The sequence below is a fragment of the Calidris pugnax genome, unplaced genomic scaffold (assembly GCF_001431845.1).
Source record: "Calidris pugnax isolate Ruff unplaced genomic scaffold, ASM143184v1 scaffold138, whole genome shotgun sequence".
Classification (NCBI taxonomy): Eukaryota; Metazoa; Chordata; class Aves; order Charadriiformes; family Scolopacidae; genus Calidris; species Calidris pugnax.
Genome location: NW_015090858.1, coordinates 472,667 through 482,023, shown reverse-complemented (window position 1 = coordinate 482,023; position 9,357 = coordinate 472,667). Strand labels below are relative to the sequence as shown.

Sequence of the window (9,357 nt, the reverse complement as noted above, 5' to 3'; positions counted from 1 at the left end):
CACGCATCCGCCCTCCCTCCCACCTCCTCAGAGCCTCTTCCAAGCTCCGGTGCATTCGCTTCCATTTCGCTTTCTGAATCCTGGGGCTGGGCAGGAGAGTGCTGGACGGGATTTCTCCCTGCTGGCAGGTGGCCACAGCTCCATTACTTAACCCTCATAAAATTAATTAATTGCCAGGTTGCCAGGAGCATTATTACAGAGGTGACTTTCCCTGTGCTCTTGCTTAGGGGTCAGGAAGGGCAAGGAGAGGGGTCCCCGGGGGGGGGGGGTCGGAGCATGGGGCTGTGTGTGCTGGTACCTGCTCCCGTCCGATCTCCACCGGCTCCTCGAAGACGGTCCAGACGACAACCTCGCTGCAGTCGGGGGTGGTGAGGGACCCCTGGTAGCGGTAGTACCCGGCGAGGCGCCCGGTGTGGGGCAGCAGGGTGCTCAGGCGGAAGGTAGAGGCCAAATCCACGGAGTACCCTGCGGGGTGAGACATGGGCACTCAGCACATCCCGTGATGGGGACACTGCGGGGACAGCACGGCCACCCCCATCACTTTTCCCACAGCCAGATGGCCCCATGGACCAGCAGATCCCCCCACTCCATCCCCCACACCCCTGCCCTCCCGCACCGGGGTCTCTCCTCTTTCTGCCCCTGCCCCGGCCAGAAGGCACTCACCGGCGTGGGAGATGTTCCTCAGCCCCGCCACGATGGTGTTGTAGTTGGTGTTGGGGGTTTCAGAGACCTGCAGAGGGGGAGAGAAAGCGGCTGGGGCAGAGCACAGCCCCCAGCCACATCATGGCACCCTGCCCTAAAGGGTCCCCCCTCCGCGGGCAGCAGGAGCCCCCGCAGACCCACCTGGAAGAAGAAGCCGAGCACGGCCAGCCCGTTGGGATGTCCCTTGGCTTCCGCCAGCGTCCGGTACTTGACGTTGATGTGGACGATGTGCAGCTGGGGAATGTGGAGGGACCAGGGGTGGGCAACCGCCCCCGGCCGACCCCACCAGTGGCTGGGTGCTCACCCACGGACCTCCCTGGCCAGGACACTGAGCCAACCACCCCCCAGAAAAGCCCTCCTGGTCAATGGGTGCTGCCGTGGGGCGGCTGCTGGGAGGATCAAAGCACCCCGATGAAGGGAGCATCCTTTGAAGGGGGTGGGGAAAAGGGGCCAGCAGTCCCGGGGCACCCACCAGCCGCAATACATAAATTTTGCTCTCTCCTCTGGCAGATAATTAATATTTTAGAGGCACAGAGCCTCCTTCACCCAGCAGGATCCCGCCGTGCTTGGCACAGCACACTCCCACATGCTCTTGCTCACTGACTCAGCGCAGGGTCCCCAGTGGGGCACGGCGCCCTCCAGACCCCACCGAGTGCCCCGATGAGGCAGCTTGGCCCCATGGATGGTAAAGAAAAACCTGGAATCTCCTCTCAGCTGCTTTTTAACCACCCAGGTGTCCTGTGCATGGGCTGTCTGCTGTGCATGGGCTGTCTGCACCCCACCATCAGCACAAGGCTGCGGTGACGGGGAGCACGGTGTCACCAAGCCCGGTCACCCCACTGCGTGGCACCTTGGGCACACACCAGGATCACACCTTCCCACCACAGCAAGGGCTTGGGCCACCCAGAGAGCACGGTGGGTGCTTGTTCTCTCCTACCTCCATGGGGAGCTGGTGCCCATCAAGGGTGTGCTCGGAGCCGTTCCTGGCGGGGCTGCCCCAGTGGAAGTGGAGCTGCAGAGCACGGTACCTGCCGGGGAGGCCCCCCCCGCTGATGGTGATGTGTTCAGAGGCCAACTCGCTCGCCAGGCTCAGCATCACTGGAAGGGCAGCCAGAGGGGATAAGGATCATAGAATCATAGAACAGTTTGGTTTAGAAGGGACCTCAAAGCCCCCGCAGTGCCACCCCCCTGCCCTGGGCAGGGACACCTCCCACCAGCCCAGGTTGCTCCAAGCCCCCTCCAACCTGCCCTTGAACCCCTCCAGGGATGGGGCAGCCACAGCTTCTCTGGCCAACCTGGGCCAGGCTCTCACCACCCTCACACCAAACAAATTCTTCCCCACATTTCATCCCAATCTCCCCTCTTTCAGCGTCAAACCCTTCCCCCTCATCCCATCGCTCCCCTCCCTGATCAAGAGTCCCCCTCAGCTTTCCTGTAGGGCCCCTGGGAGGATGGGGGTAAGGTCAGGGGTAAGGACCAGGGTCAAGATTGGGGTAATGATGGGGGTAACGACAGGGGACAGCCCTGGCACACCTGGGCTCATCCCCCCAGCTTCACCCCAGCACTAACACAAACCCTCGGCGCAGGAGCTGCCCCAGGACCCCACAGCTCGAGGGCAGAGAGCACCTGGGAGCCGAGTCCTGGGCAGGAGAGTGCCCGGGGAGTCAGGGCAGGGGGGCTGCCCGGCCCCAGGACGCACCCGTGTGCCCGTCGTTGGCCAGCCTCCACTTGCCCGGGGGAGCCTGGTCGTAGCCCTCAAAGAGGATGTCCCCGAGGCCGGCGTCCCGCTGCAGCCGGCGCCTGTCGATGTTCACCGGGGACTGTTTGTCACCACCACACGTGGCTTTCAGCTCCTTCCAGTGGCTGGGACCTGCAGGGGAGGAGCGGGGGCACGGAGGGCAGCCACTGAGCCCCCAGCAGCGCCCCACGGCTCAGCTCTTTCCTTTACACACCTTCCTCTCGGGCAAAGAAAACCACAGACACACGCTCACCCCCCACCTCCTGCCCCCCTGGGCTCAGCCCTGCCTCCTTCCCTTCTCCTCTCATTATTCCAGGCAGCTTTTTGCCTGGAAACCCCCGGGAGCCACAGCCCGGCCGTGCCGCTGCCCCTCTGGTTCCCCAGCAGGGTGCTGCCGGGTGGCCCCACAAATTATCCAGTGCCTTCATTAAGGGACCGTTACCAAACTGCCCGAGCTGCTTCCCGCTGGCCCCACGGCCCTCCCGAAATCTGCCCTCACTGCCAGCCCCATGGGGTTAAGTTGCCACTGGCACCGAGATGCTGGTCGGGCAGAGCCCAGCGACTCACGGCCAATGTGCCACGGCGGCCGGGCACGGGGCACGTGCACCCAAGAGCTATAAAACAGTTGGGCCGTAACGGCTGATTAAATGCCCGTTGATCCTTAATTAACCTTTTACAAGCTATTTACATGCTTTGAGACAAAGTGCCCCCGGCCACGCTCCCCTTCCCCGGCGCAGGGCGGGCAGGACTTGCCCAAACGGAGCCATCCCTCCTCCAGCCCCTGCGCCCCGTGGCCCCCCCGCAGCCCCCCTACCCCGACACCGGTGTCTCGCTGAGGTTGCTAAGGGCATATCCAGGCTTTAATTTGCTTTGGGTGAAATGGGGGAGGGTGGAGCTGCCCCTGGTGCCCCCGGACCTGGCTGGGGGGCTGCGGCCGAGCTGCTCCGAGGGGCTCCAGGTGCTCATCTCCAGTCTCTGCTCCATCACACTGAAAGCAAAGCTCCTCCAGCCATTCCCACCTCGGTGTGACGTGGGTGAAATGACCCTTCTCCATCCCTGCTCCCCTCTGCTGACACTGCCCAGGGTGCCCTCGGCTGGGGAGATGTGGGGGTCCGAGCCCCCCACGGCCCCCACACCCCCCATCCCGCACGTGGCCCCACTCACTCACCGCATTTGGGGTCCTGCGAGTCGTAACACCACTGTCCTGCGGGAGAGAGCAGAGCTCAGGGCAGGGGATGGAGGCACCAACCTGCTCCCCAGACCCACCCTCGGCAGCCGTGCCCGGCCCCCCAACAGCGAGGGCACCCCCCGTTGCAGCCGGGGGTCCCGCCGGCGCTCGTCTTCATCCCGGTTATTCTGGGCACTGGTGTTTTCACGCGTTCACACCCTCCCTGCCTCCCCCGGCTGCTCCACAGGGAAACCTCCCTCGGCATCGCTCTGCGCCGCAGCAGCCAAACCTCGCTGCTTGGGGGGCTCTCCCCCGGCTGCCGTGGGGCTGTCCCCCCCCTTACCTATCCCTTGGAGCCCCTCGCCCCACAGCAGACGCCTCTCTCGCCCCCCAGCAGCCCTGGGTGAGCAGGGAGCCGCGGGGGGGGGCTGCCATATTCCTCCCCCGGTGGTCCCCGCGGGTGGGCTGGCGGCAGGAGGCGGTTGCCGGGGGCCGCAGCAGGCAGGGGGTGGGCGGTGGGCAGGCCTGTGCCCACGCTGCGGGGACGACGGCTCGTCCCGTCACTCAGGGCCACCTCAGCCTGAGCTGCCGAACTCCCACCGGCGCCCAGGGAGGCTGCGGGGGCTGCGCGCTCAGCGCCGGGTACCGCTGCTGCGGATGCAGGGATGCCGAGGGGATGCCGAGGGGATGCCGAGGGGATGCCGAGGAAGCCAGTGCCCAGCTCCTGCCATCTCCACATCCACCCAGCTCTGCAATGGGAGCTGGGGACCACCTTCTCTCCTCAGCTCCCCATCCCGCTCCTGGCAGGAGGCACAGAGCCACCTGGTGCTGCCTACTCAAGCGGTCCTCACTGGTGGCCAAGGGGCCGTGCCGGTGGCTGTGGGCGACCCGAGCCATGCTCTTGTGCCAGCCACGGCCGCTCTGAGCAGCAGGACATGGCCAGCCCTGCCCGCCACCACCTGTGCTGCCCATGGCCCCAGCCTGCAGCGCCACATCCAAATCCTAACTACGATGGCAGTGCGGGAGGCACCAGCTCCACAGAAGAGCCGGGAGCAGGATGGAGCAGGACTCAGAGGGTTCCCAGGGCAGAGGCATCGGACGTTCCTCCCTGTCCTGGGGGCAGCTGAGCTGCTGGAGACCCTTGGATGGATCCGCACCCACCAGCCCTCGCCAGACCTCCAGCATGTCCTGGCAGGAGCCAGGGGAGCACTCGCTGGCCCGAAAGCAGGTGAGGACTCCAGCCCCTGGGCCCCGTAACGGCAGTGCCCATTTCCACGAAGGTTTCCCCCTTGTTGGTGTTCCCTAGTGGTGCAGGTCTATGGGGCAGATGGGCTGGGGCCCAATCCCTGAGAGCTTGAACCACCCACCACCCCAAAGGGACTCCGTCCCGGATGCCTCCCACCAGGACAGACAGCCCCGAGCGGGCTGAGACCTCCCGTAGCCCAGTGGCACTTCGGGGACATCCCGCAGGGGGGAGGAGGATGGAGGGAGGGCAGGAGATGCCTCCTGGGCCAGACCGGGTACCCCAGCCCCTGCCTCCAGCCCCGCTGGCACCGCTGCCCCCCGTCCCCCAGCACCCTCCAGCACATGGGAAAGGGAATAACGGGGATGGGAAAGGGAATAACGGGGATGGGAAAGGGAATAACGGGAGCTGGCAAGGGTGCACCCCAACCCAGCACCCCCTGACCCCCCGTCCTCTCCCACCACAGGGACCCCCCATCCCCTCCGGCCGCCGGGACGAGGGCAGGCAGGCAGAGCATCTCACCTCCCGCGGCGGCTCGCACGACCAGAGGCAAAGTCAGAAAAGTTATCCCCAGCCCCTGCGTCCCCATGCCGGCGGCAGGGAGGGGTGGCAGCGGGCAGGTGGCCCCGTCCTCCTCCTCCTCCGCAGTGCGCCCGGGCAGGGGGAGGCAGCGCTGCCAGCGCCCAGGCAGCCCGGAGAAATCCTCCGCTCCAGCCTGTGCACTGCTGTTAAATATTCATCACAAGGGCTGAGTTTTTAACTCCTCGGCTGCTAGGAGGGAGCGGGGAAGCGGCCCGGCCCCCAGCCAGCCCCTCCGCGCCGTGCCAGGCCCCTGCCCGGGATGCCAGCCCAAGGGCAGGCGGCGGGGAGAAGGCAGGGGGGAGCAGGGGGCTGGCAAAGCCCGGGGGTGCAGGATGCTGCCCGGCCCACTGCCCCCCGAGGGGCGAGGGGGGGGGTCCCTGGGTACCCCCCCCTGCTCTCCATTCCCCATGCAGGGGTTTGGCAGCATCCCCGCTGTGCCCCATCCCAGCCCCACGTGCTGCTGTGGGGCCACAGATGGGCATCAGGGAGAAAGGGGGCTGTGGGAAGCCAGGGGGGGCTGGGGGCACCAGCTCTGCCCCATTCCTGCCCCACTCTTTACAGGTACACGCCGTGGGACAGCCTTTGCCCCCCCAGCTTTGGCAACCCCCCAGCTGGCAGTGGGTCCTGCATCACCTACACTGAGAGAGTGGCAGCTCCCACCGGGGACCTGATGTGGGGCAGGCGGTGCCAGGGGGACCCAGGGGCTGAATCCAGCTCTTCCCCACACATCGGGGTCACCAGCCCCTCCCCAGGCAAAGGCCAGTGGGTGTCCACAGCACCTTGGCCACGGTAACTGCAGCCCCCCCGGCTCAGGTGGCCTCTGCAGCTGAGCTATGGGGGGACCCTCAGCCCCGGGGGTCACCAAGGAGCGGTGGGGGGACAGGGTTTGTCCCCTCCAGCCGGCACGAAGCCACATCACACCGTAGTGGCTCAGGCTCTCACAGCACCAGGAGGGCAGGGGGTGGGCAGCACCGGGGACGAGCCTCGGTACCCACCTGGGCATGGCAGGAGCCCACCACGGGCATGGTGTGTGTTGGGGGACAGGGCTGTTCAGCTCCTCAACACGCTGTCCCCATGGCACCCATCCAGGCAGGTCCCCCAGGAGCCAGCACCTCACCAGCAGAGCTCTGCTCCCACGGGGGGCAGGTAGGAAGGGGGGAGTGAGAACACGGGAGAGCGGTGTTGGCTCATTCTCCCAAAATATCCCTGCCCTCCCCAGGCAGCAGGAGGAAAGGAGGCCACGGGGCTTGGGCGGCAGCTCCTCTCTCTCCCGGTGCTGGGCCCTGGCCGGCAGCGATGCCGGATGATGCCAGGATGAGCAAAGGTGGGGGCAGCGCCAGGGCAGCGGGAAGGAGCTTGGCCGGGGCCGGGCTCTGGCTCAGGCGAGGTGCTGGGCTGCCAGGTGCTGCCAGGGGACAAGGCACCCGCTGGGGATCGTCCTGGGGCCGGGCTCTGGCTCAGGCGAGGTGCTGGGCTGCCAGGTGCTGCCAGGGGACAAGGCACCTGCTGGGGATCGTCCTCGGTGCAGGAGGGGCTCTTTGGGACACCTTTGTCCCCTCCTTGGGCAGAGACGGTGCTGGGCAGGGGGGGTACCTGGGCAGCACCCAGCCCCGTGTTTGGGCACCAGGATCGTCCTCGGTGCAGGAGGGGCTCTTTGGGACACCTCTGTCCCCTCCTTGGGCAGAGCTGGTGGAGGGGGAGGGGGTGCCTGGGCAGCACCCAGCCCCCAGTTTGGGCACCGGCACAGGGCTCCCCTGAGCGGCTCTGGACCCGCGCCACGGCCGAGGCTTGGCCCCTGCTCCGGGGATGAGGTAGTTTGCAGAGGGGCTGCCATCATCCTGCCGGGCGGGCAGGAGAGGCAGAGGGTCTCACCAGGTCCACAGCCTGGCACCGATCTCTGCTGGGAAGGAGAGGAGCAGCTCGGGGAGGTGTGAGCCCACCAAGTGGCACAAGCACCTCAGCCACCCGCCCGCGGTGGGACAGCCTGGGGGTCAGGTGGTGGGGAGAAGCCCAGACCCTCAGGAGCCAATGGGACCCACCACTACCAGGCTCTTTTCCCCAGGGCATCAAGGAGGGCAGAGGTGCCCCCTAGGACATCCTTTTAAGGTTTCCAGCCTTCTCTGGTGGTGATTTTTGGCCAGGAGGGCAGGAGCAGTGGTCTCACCACAGGGAATGCGTGGCCAGGAACACCAGCAGCACCGCGCTGCAGGACACAACCGGGGACATGGTGGGAATATGTCCCTTGTCCCCCTAAGGGCCCTGCTGGGACAAGGACTGGCACATCCAGCCTGGGGTCTGGAGAGACCCACAGAGCTGGAGAGGGATGTGGAACCCAAACAGGGCTCAGAACGGCCCCACCAAGGGGCAGGGGCAAGGCAAGGATGAAAAGGGGACACCAGGGCACGTGGAAAGGCAGAGGCAGCACCGAGGATCATCACCGTACCCCACTCCCACCCATCCCCAGCTGCCCTGCTCCCCCGGGGGCTGCCGGCACCAGGCACAGCAACCTCCAGTTTCTATAGGAACCAGACCAAACCTGGGAAGAGCCGTTGGGTTCCTGCCGGTCCCTCGGTGGTGTGGAGCTCACAGCCCATCCTGCAGCTCTGGGAGAAGCCACGTCCATCATCCTGCCGCCACAGAGCCGGGCGAGGTCCCCGCCGCTCGCCTGCTCGCAGCACCAAGGGCGAGAGCCATGACAAGGGGAAAAAAGTACCGCTGGAAAATAAAAATAGTTGCTTAATCTGCAGCCATCGATCGGCCGTGGGCACGGTGCCACCCTGCTGGGAACCCCCGCCACGTGCACCCTCAGCGCCGGCACGCAGCAGGGCTGCCCAAAACGGCTCCCGGAGGTAAATCCTGCGCTGGCACCGGGGACCCCGACCCCAGGGACCTGGGCTGATGGGGACAGTGACAAGACAAGGAGCTGAAGCGCCAGAGCACGGGTCACACGGCCCAGGGAAGGGGCTGTGGGCACCAGTGACACAAGCGCGGTGGGGAGGGAGGTGATGCTCAAGGGCAATAAACACTCTGGCCGCTCCGGGCTTTCCCTTGGAATCACTGATCCCCATAACAAGCCGCCGTGATGCCGGGGGGAGCGGGGGGAGCCGGGCAGGGAGCGTGGCTGGGACCAGCACAAAGGATGCCCTGTGGCCAGATGTGTGCTGGCCCCACGCCGCCACACAGCCCCCCCGGTCACCCCCCGCTCCCGCTGTCACCGGGGGCAGAGACATCTCCCCCTCATCCAGCCACCCCCCCCACGGCCTGGCATGTGTCCCATCCATGTCCCCAGCCCCCCCGGGGTTCCCCCAGGAATCCCACCACAGCCTGGCACCCCCCGGGGTCACTGCCAGCACACGGCCCCTGCATGTGTCCCATCCCTGTCCCCAGCCCCCCTGGTGTTCCCCCAGGAATCCCATGCTGGGCACAGCTGCTAATTACCCTCCTGGGAAGATGCATTTTAAACTGGTAAGAGAAGGCTGCCCAGCAATACTGACAGCCACCCCCCACGCACCTGGGAAGATGCATTTTAAACTGGTAAGAGGAGGCCGCCCAGCAACACTGACAGCCACCCCCCACACAGGGGGGGGCTGGGGGACACACGGCTGTGAGCGGGATCAGTGGGGAGCCCTGAGAGTGGTTTGGGAGCCCCAAAACCAGTGGCTGTGCCCAGGGCACTCCTGGCTGCTCCCTGCAGCCGTGGCATCGGCCCTGTCCCCAGGGGACAAGGGGGCAGGAGGGAAGGGCAGGTGGTACCCACACAGGCTCCTGCAGTGTCACAGAAGCCCCCCAGGCTCCCTGCCACCATCAGCCCCTCACAACATCAGGCTTGTCACCCCCCAGAACGGTGAAGGAAGGGCTGTCCGATCACCCTGAGCTGAACCAGCATCTCCCGGCCCCGAGGTGAAGCCCTGGGAGCTGTGATGG

General features: G+C 66.2%; 1 protein-coding gene across 2 annotated transcripts in view; it reads right to left on the bottom strand.

The window, feature by feature from the left end:
• LOC106889193 (carbonic anhydrase 15-like) overlaps positions 1-8,486 on the bottom strand; it is a 10,712-nt gene extending 2,226 nt beyond the window's left edge. Inside the window, exons 1-7 of one of the 2 annotated variants that reach the window (XM_014943984.1) lie at positions 7,970-8,486; positions 3,609-3,644; positions 2,402-2,572; positions 1,640-1,800; positions 844-936; positions 664-730; positions 299-465 (exon numbers count right to left, since the gene is read on the bottom strand). In XM_014943984.1, coding sequence (XP_014799470.1) covers positions 299-465; positions 664-730; positions 844-936; positions 1,640-1,800; positions 2,402-2,572; positions 3,609-3,644; positions 7,970-8,027 — 753 coding nt within the window. In that variant the 5' untranslated portion in view covers positions 8,028-8,486. Of the gene's footprint in view, positions 1-298; positions 466-663; positions 731-843; positions 937-1,639; positions 1,801-2,401; positions 2,573-3,608; positions 3,645-5,373; positions 5,571-7,969 lie in introns of those variants that run through there. The other variant, XM_014943983.1, reaches the window with a different exon arrangement.
• Positions 8,487-9,357: the final 871 nt, after the last annotated feature.